Genomic DNA, 19,514 nt, shown 5'->3' on the forward strand with positions numbered 1-19,514 from the left:
GTATTTAGTTACCACTACCACTATAGTACATTTGAACCCATAGTGTACTACAAGTTGTAGCTAAATATAGTTTTTAAGTACAGAGATAGTATATTAAAAGCACATTTTAGTTCATATTTCATGGTGTCTCAAAATAGCACAGTTGAGTACACTTAGATATCTTAAGAAGTACTAAAGAAGAATTTTAGTATATTAAGTACAAAATTAGTGCATGAAAATATAGCACTTTAAATAGATTATAGAAGTGTAGTTTTTTCCACCTGGGTGCACATGGCAGTGACTTTAACTCAGAATTAGCTTGCTCATTATGCTGCTCCTGCAGACAATATCACAGTTCTTGGGCTAATGCTGCAGCTGACTCTGTCACAGTAGAAGGGGCAAGTAAGTCCATATTAGGTGAGGACGGTGCAGATAAATGTATAAATATGAGCATCAGTCTCAGCCATTGAGAAAAAACTCCTGTGAGATCGTCATGAAAAAACTCGACAAAATAACATCCCTCAGGGCTTTTAGCTTAAAGGCATGTACATTTTGAGAAATATTGAAAAAATTAATTAAAAAAAATCTATGGGGTATTTTGAGCTGAAACTTCACAGACACATTCAGGGGATGTCATGATCATTACTGGGAGTGCCCTTGTCTGCCACTAGAGGGCACTCCAACCCGGACTGTGTCTTACCCCACTTGTGAACTTCATTACCCATCATGCAGTTCCCGGACTCATTATCTCATGTCATTGTACCCAGCTGTTTTGTGTTCCCTCATCAGTGTCTGTCTATTTATACCCTGTGTGTTTCTGCTTTAGTCATGGAGTTTTCAGTTCAGGTCACCTGTTTCTTTGTGTGTTTTCTTGTTCTCTGTTTTTGTACGGACTGCTTTATTGGATTTTGACCCTTGCCTGTTTCTGGACTCACGATTTTTGGATTACCCATTAAACAACCCCTGCACCTGGATCTGTCTGTTGTCTCCGTGATTCTAACGTGACAGAAAACTCCATCAATACTTGATCCAGCAGGATGGGTATTCGAATTACTCCTCCAGCTACAGTAAAGGAGCGGATGGCTCGTCTCGAAAATTTGATGAAGGGGTGGATTCTGGAATCCACTGCCGCTTCAATATATATCTTTTAAGTTATTAATCAACATTTATATTTCTGTTAAAATATTTGAATGACTTCTTCAATGTATGTTAAAGCATCTATTTTCCTCTGTACCTCTCACTGAGAGAAAAGAACATGTTATCAGTATGTTTTGGGAAAGTTTCCTGCTCAGAGCAGAGCTCAGATCAACTTCAGCCTTGAAGAAGCTGTGAATCGTGTATGTGTGCTAAGTGTTTGTGCAGGTCCCTTTGTACTGGACAACTGGCATTCTGCTTGAGACCAGCAGACACCATGTCATGACCCCAATAGGACATCCGGTACCTAAATCCAGGGTCCCCCTCGTCATCACCGTGACGAAGGGAGATATGCTTCTTACTATCTGTCCACGTGTGGAAAATTTCTAATCTTGTCTATTTTTCTTAGCCAATCAGAATCATCCAACCTGAAGTAATGACGTAGTTAGTTGACTCTGTTAGAGTATAATTGTTGTGGAAATGTGAATGTACGCAGAGCGGCCTACGAACTCCTTGTGAGACTTGAAGCTGGCTTCTGCTGATGAAACTGCAAACTATTCTTCATTAAATTTTTCTTCAATTTATTAATTATTTTAAACTTCGACTCCGGGTCTTTTATTCAACATATCTGGTTTCAAGGGTCCTAAACTGGTTTTCCCCAACATTGACGACCCTGAGACAACAGGGGGTGGAGGTAGGAGGCTTTGCACAATCGTTTTGGACCCTAGCGGTAGGGCTGGGATATAATGATGCTGCCTTAATGGACCTTTTGAATGGTTGCCTGGATAACTCGTTACCTCAGTGGGAGATGGATGGACTGGGAGACCTGGACTTTTGGGGGTTCGTCCACTATCTCGAACTTCGGGGTAAGTGGGCCACACCGGGTCAGCCAGACCCCGCTCCAACCAATGAGTTCGCTCCAGTCAGTGTGCACACTCCAGTCCGTGAATCCGTTCCAGAGGCCACAGAGGAGGTGGACACTAAGCCTCTGCTTCACCTATGTAAGAGGAGGAGGAGGAGGAGGAAGAAGGCTTCCTTCATCCTTCAAGGCCCGGAGGCCTTTCCTGGGTCCGCTCCAGCCAGTGAGTCCACTCCAGAGCCCGCTCCAGCCAGTGAGTCCACTCCAGCCAGTGAGTCCGCTCCAGTCAGTGAGTCCGCTCCAGTCAGTGAGTCCGCTCCAGCCAGTGAGTCCACTCCAGAGCCTGCTCCAGCCAGTGAGTCCACTCCAGCCAGTGAGTCCACTCCAGCCAGTGAGTCCACTCCAGAGCCCGCTCCAGCCAGTGAGTCCACTCCAGACAGGGAATCCGCTCCAGTCAGTGAGTCCGCTCCAGCCAGTGAGTCCACTCCAGAGCCCGCTCCAGCCAGTGAGTCCACTCCAGCCAGTGAGTCCACTCCAGAGCCTGCTCCAGCCAGTGAGTCCACTCCAGCCAGTGAGTCCACTCCAGAGCCCGCTCCAGCCAGTGAGTCCGCTCCAGCCAGTGAGTCCGCTCCAGAGCCCGCTCCAGTCAGTGAGTCCGCTCCAGCCAGTGAGTCCGCTCCAGAGCCCACTCCAGCCAGGGAGTCCGCTCCAGCCAGGGAGTTCTCTCCAGATCCCGCTCCAGTCAGTGAGTCCGCTCCAGCCAGGGAGTCCGCTCCAACCAGGGAGTTCGCTTCAGATCCCGCTCCAGCCCGTGAATTCGTTCCAGAAGCCACAGAGGAGGTGGGCCCTAAGCCACTGCCTCACCCTCATAAGAGGAGGAAAAGGAGGAGAAGGGCTTCCTCCATCCTTCAAGAGGTTGTTCTTCGTTTTCCCAAGTACCTTGCCCTGCCGGCACCAACTAAGCGCCTTGCCCTGCCGGCGCCAACTAAGCGCCTTGCCCTGCCGCCGCCAACTAAGCGCTTTGCCCTGCCGCCACCGCCAGAGCAGCCCGAGCCCGCTGCCGTCCCAGAGCTGCCCGCTCTCCCTGATACGGCCACGGAGGCCGTCACCGAGCTGCCCGCTCTCCCTGATACGGCCACGAAGGCCGCCACCGCCCAGGCCCTCTGCCCTGCCGTCACCACCAAGACCTTCTGAACCGTCAAAACCTACCTGGTCTGTTCTTCCAGCATTGCCCTGGCACTCAGCCAGGCCTGCTAGCACCCGTCTGGTCAGTTCCTCTAGCGCCGCCCTGGCAGTCAGCCAGGACTCCAGACCTGCTGGCACCTGCATGGTCAATTCCTCCAGTGCCACCCTGGCAGTCAGCCAGGACCCCAGGCCTGTTGACACCCGCTTGGTCAGTTCCTCCAGCACCGCCTTGGCAACTTGCCAGAACCCCGACCCCACTAGAGTCTCCATGGGCTGTTCCCCCGGCTCCCCCCTGGCCTTCTGTTGGAGACTCTGGACCTGGCCCATCATCCCTCCCCCTGGTCCTCCTCCTTTCCACCTCCCTCCTGAGTTTTTTTTTTTTTGTGCGTCTGGTGGAGCATCTGGTAGCTGCTCCTTTGAGGGGAGGTAATGTCATGATCATTACTGGGAGTGCCCTTGTCTGCCACTAGAGGGCACTCCAACCCGGACTGTGTCTTACCCCACATGTGAACTTCATTACCCATCACGCACTTCCCAGACTCATTATCTCATGTCACTGCACCCAGCTGTTTTGTGTTCCCTCATCAGTGTCTGTCTATTTATACCCTGTGTGTTTCTGCTTTAGTCATGGAGTTTTCAGTTTAGGTCACCTGTTTCTTTGTGTGTTTTCTTGTTCTCTGTTTTTGTATGGACTGCTTTATTGGATTTTGACCCTTGCCTGTTTCTGGACTCACGATTTTTGGATTACCCATTAAACAACCCCTGCACCTGGATCTGTCTGTTGTCTCCGTGATTCTAACGTGACAGGGGACACCTTAGACTTATATTACATCTTTTAAAAAGAAGTTCTAGGGCACCTTTAAGTGCCTACCGGTGTCATTGCTCGGTAGAGTCGCAGGTCTTTACCCGAGTCGGTCGAACACGAGGAGGCTAAACGCTCCCGCTGGTGCTTCCGCGACAGCGTGCACACTCACAATAAATATACTGCTTATTAACACATGATTGAAAACAGCTAAGCCCGCCTTGAAAATTAGCACTGCAAAGCCTAAAGCCCTTGAATGGGTGAGATCGAAACTGATGCTAGAACAACACAGTGATTAAGTGCGAAAAACGAGCAATGACAGAAATAAACTCTGAAAACGCGGCTGTTATTCTAAACAAGTACAATTATGATACAATTATAGTCAAGGTAGAAAATAGGACAAGCACAGATTCGAATTTAATCCTTCCTAGCAGCAAATAATAAACAAAGCAACTGACCAGAACAGATATTAAGCAAAACACTTAGGCGCTCTTGCCGTCATCACTGCCAGCTGATATTTCATAAAAATACATTTCTAATAATTTTTTTAAAAATTTGAAGCTGTTTTTAACTATTTTCTTCATTGTGACAATAATTAATTATGACTTTACCATAAACTGCAAAGTGTCTGCTTCAAATGAGACCATACTTATGCTTTTAGTGCAAAGGGTTCATGAACTATATCTGTTTTAGTTTGGGTATGTCATTTCTTGGGATTTTTCCAAAAGCGGGGGTGCTGGCTAACAGGTTAAACCACCTTGAGGCAACATTTAAAAGTTTTATTTTCACCAATGACAGTACGTAAGTCACTTCATGGGTGCTTCAGACTGGTTTAATTGTACACAGCACCATGTGACAATTCCTGAGCAGCAAAGACAAGGAAAGGAAGTAAACCACTGAAGCAAGCCTTCTTAAAGGTCACTAATTGAAGTCACAACAGTCTGCAGCTGTCAAAAGTGGGCAGGGCTTCAGTGATATCAACAGTCTCATAGGGATTTTCAACATGGTCTGCCTGTGTGTGTCTGTAGATGATCTGACTGTTGTGTGTCTGCAGGTTGTCTGGCTGTATGGTGACAGAGGAAGGCTGTGGTTATGTGTCTTCAGCTCTGAGTTCAAACCCCTCACACCTGAGAGAGTTGGATCTGAGCTACAATAGCCCAGGACTGTCAGGAGTGCAGCTGCTCAACCACAAACTGGAGGATCCAAACTATAAACTGCAGATACTCAAGTATGTCAAACACTAATAATGACAAACTGAACGTCTGTGTGAATGATGCAGATCTACGTTAATGTGTGTTTGTGTGTTTATAGCCTGGATCATGGAGGATCGGTCAGGATTACAGCAGGACCACGAAAGTGTAGGTCTACAAACACTCACACTCACTCTCTCTCTCTCTCTCTCTCTCTCTCTCTCTCTCTCTCTCTCTCGCTTTGCATGTTGGGAGTTTGGGTTATGGGAGCAACAAACGGGTGAGAGGAGTGTTGGGTTTCTCTACTACTTTAAGTTTTTTTCCCCCATTTTTCATTTCTTTTATGTTTTATTTTGTTTAGTTTATATATTAATCTAATTTTGAGTATTATAAGTTTCGTTTTCGGGGAGTTTTTAGACTTCGTGGCGGAGGCCTGAGATGGAGGCTCACCCAAGTGGGGGTGTTGCCTCACTCTCGCTCCGTCATGGAGTCAGGTGTGTACCTGACGCCGATTCAAATGTAGAAGATGTGCTTGTCGCGGTTGGTGAGCAAATTGGATACGAAAATATTATTTCAGCATCAAGGATGAACAAAGCGGTGGTGATTTTCTTAAAGATGAAAGTATGGTGAGTAAACTAATTGAAATTGGCGTTTGGATAAATGGAGCATTTACTGTTGTTTCACCGCTTGTGTCGCAATCTGTAAAAGTTATGATCTCTAACATGCCCCCTTTCATACTGAACAGTGACATTGAAAAAGAATTGTTGAGGTTTGGAAAAATGGCCAGCGAAATGAAAATGATTCCGTTGAGGTGTAGGAATGAAGCATTGAAACACGTGTTGTCTTTTAGGCGTCATGTGTTTATGTTTCTTGATCAACCATCGCTTGATATTTCTTTCCGAATTAAACATGAGGGTAAATCATATATGATTTACGCGAGCACCGGAAATTTGAAAATGTTTCGAATGTGGTGACGTTGGGCATAAAAAGATTGCTTGCCCACATAGTAAAACGCAACTGGAAAACAATGATGAAGTCATTCCTAGTGTACAGAATGGAGGAAAAAATGTAGAGATTAGTGAAGAACCAAATAAAACAACAATGGATGGGGAAAACAAAGATGAAAATGTAGGTGAAGGGATGAGTAATCAGAAGAAAAGAAATTCAAGTGGAAGTGTAGTTGGTAGCGGCTCTGAAAGGAGAGAAAATGTGTGTGTAGGTGCTAGGTGATGGTGATAATGGTGATGAAGAGGGTCTTCGTGCTAAGTTATCAAAGGTTGTGACAAAGGATGTACAAGTTACTGGGCAGATTTTTTTGTCCCAGTTAACTGATACTACTTGATGAGCAAGATGACAATGAGGATGGATGATAATTTTTCAGAAGCATCGGATATTCTTTCTCAAATTGGTGAAGATCAGTTATATACAGTGAACGAGGTTAATGACTTCTTGGATGCGACATTTGGAAAAACTATTGAGATTAACGAATTTTTCCCTGATGCAAAAAATTTTTTGCAATCAGTTGTAAAAATTCAACAGACGGCGAGTTATGATGAATTAAGTAGAAGAAAAAGATTTAGATTGAAAAAATTTTTAACAAAATTGAGAAGAAAAATGGCCCTTGAAAAAGGTTTAAATAACTCCTTAATGAGGAAGTCACTTGGGGTGTTTACTCTGTTGTTTTCTTTGCTAACCCTTCTTTTTTTCTTTCTTGATCTTTCCTTTCTTTTAATGGGGAGTATTAAGATGGGAACAATTAATATTAATGGAGAAAGGGATGGTAAAAGAAGAGCAGTGTTGAGAGAATATATTGAAAATAAAGATATGGATATAATTTTTTTACAAGAAACACATAGTGACTTAGCTAATGAATTAGAATGGAAAAAGTGGTGGGGAGGGCATATTTTTTTAAGCCCTCTCTAATACAAAAGGAGGTGTTGCCATTTTATTCTCAAAGAAAATTACAATGACTTTTGTATCTAGTGATGAAATAGAGAAAGGTCGAATTTTGGCAGTTCAGGTTAATCTGTTGGGTTTTCCATTTGTGTTTGTTAATGTATATGCACCTAATAGTGGTGCAGAAAGGATAAAGGTTTTTAAAAATTGTCATAATATGTTGGGGAAATATGAAAAAAATAATTGTCTTGTGTTGGGTGGTGATTGGAATTGCACATTAGATTTTACCTTAGACAGGAATGGAGAAGAACCGTGTCCTCTTTCTGCTATTGGTTTAAATGATGTAATAAGCAGTTTTGATTTGTGTGATGTTTGGAGATCACAACATCCGGTAGAAAAACAATATACTTGGTGTAAATCTTCTAGTGATTATATCAGCTTTGCTAGATTAGATCGTTTTTATATTAATAAAGACTGGTGTAATAGAATTTTAAAGGTCCTGTATTTACCCCACTGGTTTTTCAGATCATCATTTATGTATGATTGCTTTTAATTTACAAAAGACAAGATGTCATAGTTATTATTGGCATTTTAATGTAAAATTGCTGCAAGATGTTTCTTTTTGTGAAAAATTTTATTTATTTTGGGCAAAATGGAGAGAGCGAAAGACTGAATTTGATGATGTTGTGCATTGGTGGGATGTTGGAAAGGCACACATCAGGATCTTTTGCCAAAATTATACAGCAAATGCAAATCATTGTTTTAAAAAAACTGTTATGGAGTTGGAAAATGAAATCAAATCAATTGAAAGAAGTCTAATTAACCAAAATGAAATCAACTGAAAGACTGAATGAAAAAAAGAAAGCTCTGGCCTCACTTTTTCATGAACGAGCTAAAGGAGCATTAATAAGAGCTCGTTTTCTTTCCGTGAGAGAGATGGATGCACCAAGTTCTTTCTTCTTTAGTTTCAAAAAGAAGGAAGGAGCGCGGAAAGCAATGCTACATTTAAAGAAATCAGATGGATCAGTAACGACTAATCCTAAAGAAATGAGAACAATGGCTATTGATTTTTATACAGAACTGTTTTCGGATGGGCCATGTGATATTGGCTGTATGGATGAACTTTTCAAAGATTTACCAAAGTTAACTGATAAACAGAGGAATCAACTGGACTTTGAAATTGATATTGATGAATTAACAAAGGCTGTTAAACAACTATCCATTGGACGTGCCCTGGGGATTGATGGACTTCCAGCCGATTTTTATAAACAGTTTTGGGACTTATTAAAAGAAGATTTGCTTGAGGTTTTTAAATCATCTTACAGGAAAAAAGAACTGCCAACAAGCTGTAGAAGAGCCGTTTTGTCTTTGTTACCAAAGAAAGGGGATCTTGGTCTTTTAAAGAACTGGAGACCAGTGTCAATCTTGTGTACTGACTATAAAATCTTGGCAAAATGTCTTTCAAATAGATTGAAATTGAATTTAGAACATATAGTAAATGAATATCAAACTTATTGTATTCCGGACAGAACTATAATGGATAACATTTTTCTTGTTCGTGATATAATAGATATTGCAAAAAGAGATGGTGACAATATTGGATTTTTTGCAATTGATCAAGAAAAGGCTTTTGATAGAGTCAGTCACTTTTATTTATTTAGATCCCTTAAAGCTTTTGGTTTTGGTGATCTTTTTATTTCATGGATCAAACTTTTATATTCTGGTGTTTCTACAATGCTAAAGGTTGGAGGAGGGTTAAGTAAACCAGTGTCAGTACATAGAGGTATTAGACAAGGTTGCCCTTTGTCAGGAATGCTATATTCTTTAGCCATCGAACCTTTGCTGCGTCAATTGGGAAATCATTTGGATGGCGTTCTAATTGAAGGACAAAAAGTTAAACCTAAGTTTTCTGCCTATGCTGATGACATTACTGTGTTTATCAAAAGCAAAAGAGATGTGGTTGTTTTAAAAGAAGCTTTAAAGAAGTATGAAAATGCCTCTTTAGCAGAGGTAAACTGGGAAAAAAGTGAAGGTTTTGTTTTGGGAAATTGGTGTAGAGAAGAACAACCAGTTTTACCAGGAGGTGTGAAATGGGGTAAAGAAGGTCTAAAAATTCTGGGTATTTATTTAGGAACTGATAAATATATCCAAAAGAATTGGGAAGGATTGTATGATAAGATGTGTGAACGTTTGTCAAGGTGGACATGGGTCCTTCCTCAGTTATCATTCAGGGGGAGAGTCCTGGTTGCAAACAATTTAGCTGCTTCAGCACTTTGACATAAACTAAATGTCTTAAATCCACCTGATGAAGTAGTTCATTTTTTACAAAAGAAAATAAATGACTTTTTGGTCAGGTCAGCATTGGGTAAAAGCTGCTATTTTATATTTACCAGTCAGTGAGGGTGGACAAGGCCTAATAGATATTAAAAGTAGAATCAAGGCCTTCAGGCTACAGGCAGCACAGAAGTTGCTTTACTCTGGAAAAATCTGTTGGGTTGATACAGCTTGTTCCTTGTTACGTAGTATGAATTGTTTTAAATATTAAATATATTTTAATTTGTTTTTAATTAGCCTGAAAGATATGGAATGGAAGGATTTTTCTCCATTTTATAAATCAATATTGAAAGTGTGGAATTCTGTTTTTCAAGTAAAGAGGAATTTAAATTGTGAAGATTGGTTAAAGAATGAACCACTCTTTAATAACCCCAAATACAAGCAAATGTGTTGAAAATGAGAAGTTTGCAGTCTTCTATGGTGAGAGTAGGATGCACATGTTTGTCTAATCTAATGGTTGGTAACATGTGGAAAAGTCCTCAAGAATTGTGCAGTTTGACAGGCATTAAGTCTGTTAGATTTATGGAAAAAGTAATTAAGGAAATTTTTTCAGCTCTTCCTTCTGTTTACAGACAAAGTATAAAATAAATCAGCTGTGATAAAAAAGAGGGGGGAATGAAAGAAAGTTTTCCTGAACTTCAGATTTCAATGATAGTGGATGAAAAACCTGAAAAAGAATCACTTCTTGTTTTTTGTATACCTGAACTGAATGCATTTGAAGTCGTTTCAAAGAAAGCCTTGTATTTATCATGTGTGAAAGTCTCTCATCAATTTGAATTGAAGAATTGTAAAGAATCAAAGTGGTTGGATATTTTTGGGCAAGATGCATCTCCTAGGAGATGTTGGAGATCGATATATAAGTCACCCATTGAAAAACGCACTGGGGATCTTCAGTGGAGGATTTTACATTGGGCAATTGCGACGAATAAATATTTGGCACATGTTGACCCCACTGCGGGGAAAGTATGTTCTTTTTGTGCTCATGAAGAATCTCTAAAGCATTTGTTTTTAGATTGTACTAGGCTGAATGGGGTGTTTCAGACCTTAAAGGGGTGGCTTAGAACGCTTGGAGAAGATATGGATGAAAATATGTTTATATTTGGCCCAAAGTATGTTGCCTCAGATAAAAAAAGAATTTCTTTAATTAATTTTTTAATTGGTGAAGCCAAGTTGGCAATATGGATTACAAGGAAAAATAAACTTAAGGATAGTGGAACGACTGAACCTGATTTTGTTTTAAGAGCTTTTGTATCTTCAAGAATTAAAGCAGAGTTTGCTTTTTTTAAGTTGACAAAACATTTGGTGGTATTCAATGAGTTTTGGGGGCAGGCTGAAGTGCTGTGTGTAGTTGATCAAGATGAGAGTTTATTCCTTAAATTGTATTTTTTTTTTTTTTTTTTTTTTTTTTTTTGTGAATTTGTATTTTTGTAAATGTATATGTATTTGATGTTTAATGTAAGTATGTTTTATGTGATAATTTATTGTTAGGGAATAACTTTTTTAGAAAAAATGGTATTTATTAATCTTGGTGAATAAAGAATTGTTAAAGTCAAATCTATCTCTCTCTCTCTCTCCCTCTCTCTCTCTCTCTCTCACACACACACACACACACACACACACATGTGGCAGTATAGATATTTTCTGTACTGCCTCTGTTTATTTCATGTTCTTTGTCACCGCCTGTCACCTAAACTATAAGCATCAGGATTGGAGGAAAGAACTAATTAAGGGGAAGAGTGAAGGTATATATGGACAAGGTTTAGAGACTGGAGGCAGGTTCAACTGACCAGAGACGTTGCGTTCCCTTTGGAGGCAGTCCTTGTGGGTGGATTTTACGTTTCCGGGAATCATGGCAAGGAGGTGGGGTGCTACCTGTTTAGCCTGTCGCTAGCGGGCGTTGTCGTCGGCCAGTGAATGCTCTTCATCAAGTTTGGGGACTGGACTGGAGAGTTGTACTATATTCCTAAAATTCGTCTGCTTGGTGGTGCATAAAAAAAAAAAAAAAAAAAGACAGGCTGACGACGCCGATGTACCCGAGTCACTTAGACACCCCCCATGCTGCCGACTTGGTTTTGGGGACTGAGAGTCAACTTAGAACTGCGAGCAACCATTATTATCAGTGCCAATGTGGTCTCGTGGTTAGCACTTAGCGTTACAATGAACAAAGCAGTGGTGGTTTTTCTCAAGGATGAACAATTAGATGAACAATTAGCGACATGTATTTGAAACGTACTGTCATTTAGGCAACAAGTATTATGTTTTAAACTTGCAGACTCTTAATGTGTCGTTATGATGCATGTATGAAGGCAAGTCGTATATATTATATTCTAGCACAGGTGAGATGAGGTTGTTTTTTTTTTTAATGTGGTGCTCTCGGGCATGTAAGGTTATCTTGTCCTATTAGAGCTGAGGCAGTCCTGAGTGAAATGAATCCACATGAAGATCAATTGATTAATACTGAGAATGTAGGGAATGATGAGGAGATTCCTACTGAGAGTGTAAGGAAAGACAAGGAGTTGACTTTTGAGAATGAGCGAATGGTGGAAGGTAGGGCTATAATGATTCCTCAATTAAATTGAAATACTCGATTATTAAAAAATCCATGAAAGAATAAAGAATCCACAAAATGCAGTATTAGACAGTTTAAGGCTGCACGATTTTAAACCCGTTTAAAAATTATAATAAAGCATAATGCTATTGTGAATTTACAAAGGCTGTGAATTAATTAAATAAATATATGTGCTGCAGGTTTAAAGGTGCCCTAGAACTTTTTTTAAAAAAATGTAATGTAAGTCTAAGGTGTCCCCTGAATGTGTCTGTGAAGTTTCAGCTCAAAACACCCCATAGATTTTTTTTTAATTCATTTTTTTAACTGCCTATTTTGGGGCATAATTAGAAATGAGCCGATTCAGGGTGTGTGGCCCTTTAAATCTCGTGCTCCATGCCCACGGAGCTCGCGCTTGCCTTGAACAACATAAAAAAAGTTCAAACAGCTAATATAACCCTCAAAATGGATGTTTACAAAGTGTTCGTCATGCAGCATGTCTAATCACTTAAGTACAGTGTTTATTTTGATGTTTACATTGATTCTGAATGAGTTTGAGGCTATGCTCCGTGGCTAACGGCTAATGCTACACTGTTGGAGAGATTTATAAAGAATGAAGTTGTGTTTATGCATTGTACAGACTGCAAGTGTTTAAAAATGAAAATAGCGACCGCTCTTGTCTCCGTGAATACAGTAAGAAATGATGGTAACTTTAACCACATTTAACAGTACATTAGTAACATGCTAACGAAACATTTAGAAAGACAATTTACAAATATCACTAAAAATATCATGATATCATGGATCATGTCAGTTATTATTGCTCCATCTGCCATTTTTTGCTATTGTCCTTGCTTGCTTACCTAGTCTGTTGATTCAGCTGTGCACATCCAGACGTTCTGCCCTTGTCTAATGGCTTTCATAATGTTGGGAACATGGGCTGGCATATACAAATATTGGGGGTGTACACCCCGACTGTTACGTAACAGTCTGTGTTATGATGAGATTCGCCTGTTCTTCTGAGGTCTTTTAAACAAATGAGATTTATATAAGAAGGAGGAAACAATGGTGTTTGAAACTCACTGTATGTCATTTCCATGTACTGATCTCTTGTTATTCAACTATGCCGAGGTAAATTCAATTTTTCATTCTAGGGAACCTTTAATATATATGCGCTGTAATTACATGCATGTAGGTTATCTATGTGCGTCTCAGAGCGGCTCGTTCACAGTAAATGCAGCTTACCATGAACTGTTATCATTTATATGAGCGTCTCAAACTCCATCTATACATATGCTGTGAGTTTGGATTGCTTTTAACATTCATCTGTAAACGCAATATGTGACATTTAATCAGATTTGTAAGGTAAGTCATCTATAAACCTTAGCAAAAGCAGGAGAATACATTATACAGCATGTTTCTATTCAAAGAAACATGATTTCAAAATAAAAGTTTAAGCCCTCGTTTAAGTCCACATGTTCCTGTTCAAGAAATTACTGTGGTTGTAGCATTTCTTTTGTAAAAAATTGCCAAATATTAAAGATTAATCAGACATTTGAAATAAATGTTGTAAGCCAATATTAAACAAGGATTAGATCACGTTGTAAAGTGCAGGCATTTGTTATAAGTAGGGGTGTGACGAGACACGAGATTGAGTTCACGAGAACGAGACGAGACAAGATTTTTACACAGTATTTTTAAGAAATCCTCAATAGTGAAATACATGACTAAAAATAGTCTGCAGGTGCATTTTAAATGTTTTACTAATCATCTTGTAATGAATGTCATTTCAGTTCTACTTTCTGAGTATGAATTATCATATGCAGTAAAAGACAACAAGTACTGTAAAAGTTTTTGCCACTAACTCAACGGACTGCCTTCTCTTCTGTATGATTTCAGTCTCTTCAGACCTTACTGTACATGATTTATGAGCTTCTACATCCTTTGTTAAAGTTAACCTAATTTTAAAGTGTTGCCATAAAAATGAATAACAGTTTTATATTAGTGTTATTAAGTGCAAACAATAAGTGCAACTGTGCATCCATAATCAAAGCCCTCTCACAATATACAAAGTGCAAATAGAGACCTTTTTTTCTTTTTCTTCAGTCATGATACAGAGCTGGTTACAACTACACAGCCCAGCCTGATATAGCTTTCATATTGGGAGATATTTGCATGCATAAGGGAGCCGCTTTCAAAATGTGGGGTATTTAAATCGCGTTTGAATGCACGCTTGTGTTTTGCGATTGCGTGTACTCTGTGAATAGGGAGCGGCGGCGACCATTATCCAGCTGAATGAAATGTTTTTATTTCTATAAAATGCAAAATGACAGAGGAGGCATAATGTAAATGTAGTGGTGACATATTCTGTCTTAATTTCACCCTCACACTCTGCCATGGCAATATCACTCACGGTTGGTTCACTCAATGGTTCAAATTGCTCACGGTTCGGTACGTATCGCGGTTTTAGGGTCACGGTTTTGGTACGGTTCGGTACAGTATGTGCAATGTTCAGGGAAAATAGGACTACTGTTAAATAAAAATAAAGAAAATAAGAACAAATAATCAAACTACAAGCAACATCACAAATAAATACAGTAGGGAAAATATTCAAATAAATAAACTGTCACGGATCCCTTGTCCCCAGAACTCCATTTCCCATGATCCTCGTGTTTCCTCACCTGCACTCACTTCCCTCGTCATCTCCCCATCATCACGGATCACCTGCACCTGGACTCTATTATCAGCACTCCCTTTATATTGCACTCACTCCCTTCACTCCTTGTCCGTTCTGAATGTTGTATAGAGTGTATGTTTGGTTCTCCTTGCCTTTTGTTCATTAAATATTACGTGTAATTGTGGAAATCTGTATCTGCCTCATCTCTACACCAGCATACCATAACATAAACAGTGCTTTTCAGGTTTTTCAGGTATCTAACAGTAGTTTTCAGGTACAGAAAATGGATAAAGTAATCAAATTACACTGCATATTATCATCACTGTTTAAATTAAATAAAGATTAATCATTATTGAAGTTACAAAAACTATTCAGTCAAGAGCAGTGAGTGATTTCTTTGTCATTTGTTGTTTGATTTAACATTAAAAACAGGCAGCAGGAATAGTTTTGAATAGTCATGCATGATCCAGTAAATATACTGTTACACATGCGATGTCTTTCTCGACTATTATACGTTCACTTAAGTCATAACCGACTATGTTTGCTAGGATACTCGCCAAGACGGGAATGTTGACATAATTTTTGTATAAATTTGTCCGCTGAAGCGCAAGACTTGAAAGAATCTTGCTCCTGAATGTTTAAATCATCAAGGCTTAAACGAGTTTAGTTTAAACACAGATAGCAACGAGTGCTGTTCAGGTCTCACCTGTGCTCACGCGCTATCAACACCCAGGTGATGACGGCGTAAATGACTGGACATTAGAGCATACGGCACTCGCATTGAACAAAGTTTACAACGAGTGACTGTTTTGTCCACGCTTTCTGATTATTGTTGTAACATTTTTAGAAGCCAGAAATGCACATCCATCCACTGAAACATACATTATCTGAACTCTGTGTCTGTTTTCCACGTTGCTATTGTAAACAAACCATATTAGCCTATAGATGCGTCGTCATTCGTGATGGACCGCGGTGCAAGGGCGTGCCGAACCGTAAGTGGAGAACGGTACGGTTTGATTTTTTACAGAGAACCGTTGCACCCCTACTCATGAGACAGCTTTTTACCTCGACGAGAAATCTCGTCACGTTTCAATCTTGCGAGATCTCGTGGTACGAGATCTTATCACACCCCAAGTTATAATAAATAAAGAACGTTAGTTGTACAATTCAATACATTTTGTATTTTGACAGTTTTGTTCATTAAAACCCATATGGTTATTTATATATATTATTTATACGATTGCTTTTGATAGTTTACTTGAATCAATTAATATTGTTTTTGCTATTATATATTTATTTTAAGGCATATGTGTAAGTGAATGTGTTTTGTTGTGTAAGCACCATTATAATGATCATGTTAGTAGTTGAGCTATATGAGCGACGAGCGCCGCCATGTTTGTTTACGCCATGGTCAGGAGAATACATGTGTTGGATTTACAACACGTGAATTCATCCACTTCTTTCAAAATACACGGATGGATGTAAGTGTCCGGTGAATTGGGAGAAGAACAGGGTAAACTTTATAGTTGCTTGCCTTACTCACAGTATGTAATATGTATCTGATATGAATATAGTGCGTTGTCTAATTATAATGGACAGGATTGTTATTGCAGCTTCCATAGACATCAGTGTATATTTTACAAACTCTAAATGTATTGTCACTAGTACTTATGTGCATTTAAATATCTGAAACCCTGAATTACTCGAGTAATCATTAAAATAATCGAACGATTACTAGATTACCAAAATAATGGTTAGCTACAGCTCTAGTTGAAGGAGATGCTGAAGTGCAGATCTCTGAAATAAACGATGTTGTGGGGATGGAGGGCCGGAGAAGCAGGGATTGTGTAGTGACAGAATCTGGAAGCACTGAAGATCAGAATAGAGTCAGGAAGGGAAATTCATGTCAGCCTAGAGAAAAACTACTAAAATTAGGTGAGGATGAAATGAATGAGGATGAGGATGAGGATGGTGTTTATCTGATGTTTCAGATCTGTCAGATATTTCCCAGGTTGTGATCAGGTTTACTCTTTAGATGAGATAAGTTATTTTTTGGATGAGACTTTAGGTTTCTCAGGTTTCTGACGTGAGAAATTTCTCCAGATGTAAAGAGATTTTAATTTTCAGTTCTACATTGTCAAAGGAGGGTAGGAGAAGTCACATAGCAGCTTTTAGACATTGTTATATTTTTTGTTATAGGTCAGAAATGACAAAGAGGCAGCCTCACGCTATATGAAGTCAATGGAGACGGCTGGATTGTTTTCACCCTGGTGGGCATGGTTTTCAGATTATGACACGTGTCACTCTGTCTCTATATAAAATAAAATATAGCCAATCAGCATCTAGGGCTGCGCGATTCTTGCTAAAATGTGAATCATGATTTTGGGTCATTCTACAGAAATATCCATTTTTCTGTCCATAGACTTAAAAAATAATTACACTTGAAAAACACTTTAGGATTACATTATTTTTATATTTTAAAATGAAACAATATGTTATTTGAACAATTAAACCTTCTTGAGCCATCAATGTGGCAAATATTTGTTTTTTAATTCATTTTAATAATTCCAAACACCACAGAAGCACTCATCCCTACAGTCATGTACAGAGGGAAAATGCTTTATTTTGAGTTCACAGGGTTTCTACCATTTAGCATACAAGCATACATACATTTAGCATAGCATGGGAACGGGCAGAGGAAGGAGCTTGCCGGATGGAAGATGGCAAGGGCTCTTGGAGATGGCGCAGTCCTTACATCCCAGTACGTACCTTCTCACATCCCTGGCCATATTCGGCCACCAGAAGCGCACTTTCAGCAGTGAGAGGGTTTCATTGGGCCCTGGGTGGCCAGTGCCCAGAGATGTGTGGGAAGAATGGATGAGAGGAGTGCATTTGTTTTCTGCTGACATATTGTAATCCAGGAGGACAGCCCGGCGGAGTGTTGGCAGAGGCATTGGAGGCAGGAACAGAGGTCACCGACCATTGGATTAGACTCACAATGACACTTTTAGGAAGTATGGTTTCAGGAACTTTATGGGTCTCTTCTGGAGCATAGAGAAGTGTTAAGGCATCAGCTTTAACATTCTTGGGACTAGGACGATAGGAGATGCAGAAATTGAAACGGTTGAAGAATAACACCCAATGGGCCTGACGTGGGTTGAGTCTTTTGGCATCCCTCAAGTACTGGTGGTTGTTGAGTAGGGTAAACTGATGCTTGGCGCCTTCCAACCAATGCCTCCATTCCTCCAGTGCCAACTTGATGGCTAACAGTTCTCTGTTGCCAATGTCGTAGTTCCTCTACGCCGGGCTGAGTTTACAGGAGAAGGTGGCACATGGATGGAGTTTGGCTGGATTCCCCTGCTGCTGTGAAAGCACCGCTCCTACACCTGTATGGGAGGCAGGGATGGACTGGGACCAAGAATCGGCCCTGGCATTTTGGCCCAGACCGGCCCACCACCAAGATCACTAATACCACCCGTCTAATATATATATATATATATATATATAAACATTTGTGTCAATTTGACGTTGCACGTCATGCAAACTTTCTTAATCAGAACTGTAGCTTTTCTATCTGAAAAACTCATGAAAGGCCTCTTCAAATTAAAGCACAGGACCCCTTCTGTCATGAAATATATATATATATATATATATATATATATATATATATAAAAATTATGACTATATAGTTATTACTAATTATATATATATATATATATATATATATATATATATATATATATATTTCATGATTATATATATATAATGTCATGACTGAAGAGGCCATGTGCTTTAATTGCAACGTTTTCACAATAATACAACGGATCATCATCATAATATATATATAAAAAATTATTTTACTTAGCCGGGAAGATGTAAAACAACTAGCTTAAAGGTCAACTGATTCTTGTTAATTAGCTGCTCCGACCTTTTTTAACACTGATGTTTTGGCTTTCTACACCCGCACACTTAGCCAAACTGCAATCATACAGTGTATAGCCTGCATGCTTCTTTTATTGTTGTAGTGTTATCGTCAACAGTTTGTCCACCCCTTGTTTTTGGCTAATTTTTATCAAGGCTTACCGCAGGTTCTACCTGACTCGTCACTCCCTCCGCTCATCTCTTCTGTCTCTCTGATACCTCAGAGCTTTCTGACCGTCTGGAAACCTCCTCACGAACAGAGGGCGGGCTAACCGTGACTGTTAAGCGCCGAGTTTTACATTGTAGGTTAGAGAAATCGAAAACACGACCGCGGAAATGGGAAACAAGACACGGGATCAAACTTCGGGATGCTTAACTTCGATAATCTGCAAAAGTCGTTTACAGCCATATTCACTCCGGTATTTCGCTCGCATCATCATGTGTTTACAACAGGTTTACAGTGGAAGTTCAATCATAGATTTGAGTTCGATGCATGATGTCTGTGCTTCGATGCGGCTGTACAGGCGCATAACATACTCATAACTAAACGTATCTACTGCTTACGGGTAACCAATGATTTTAAACTTCCGACAAGCGCCCCCTAGCGAGAGAGAAAACACTTCTCTATTATGCCATTCCAGACTCTGTCTACGAAGCAAAGTGAAGTAGCAGAGTCTGGTATTACAGGCAGCAGGTTTACCCTCACTCCCTCATCTCTGTCTCTCTCCTCTTGAGTCTCCTCCTCACTAACACTGTTAATGCCACTGTCGCCGACACCAACACCACTTTCATCAGCCACGGGAGCTGGTGAAGCTCCTGCTACTGCCGAAAACATTTGTGTCAATTTGACACATTTGGCAGCGTCTGCCTGAAGAGCCTGTTTTTTTTCTCTCATGTAGCTTCTCTGCACCTCCTTTGCGTTTCTTCTCCATGATCACACTGAAACTGCGTGCAAGCAGAAATCCCATAGATGGTGCTGTTCAAAGATATGA

The 19,514-nt window shown here is 40.1% G+C and overlaps 1 protein-coding gene across 1 annotated transcript in view; it reads left to right on the forward strand.

Annotated features, from left to right (window-relative positions):
* LOC125276042 (NACHT, LRR and PYD domains-containing protein 12-like) overlaps positions 1-19,514 on the forward strand; it is a 56,992-nt gene that overhangs the window by 25,786 nt on the left and 11,692 nt on the right. The window contains 2 exon segments of the mRNA XM_048203449.1: positions 5,014-5,187; positions 5,271-5,317. Coding sequence (XP_048059406.1) covers positions 5,014-5,187; positions 5,271-5,317 — 221 coding nt within the window.

Source organism: Megalobrama amblycephala, linkage group LG9 (genome assembly GCF_018812025.1).
Source record: "Megalobrama amblycephala isolate DHTTF-2021 linkage group LG9, ASM1881202v1, whole genome shotgun sequence".
NCBI lineage: Eukaryota > Metazoa > Chordata > Actinopteri > Cypriniformes > Xenocyprididae > Megalobrama > Megalobrama amblycephala.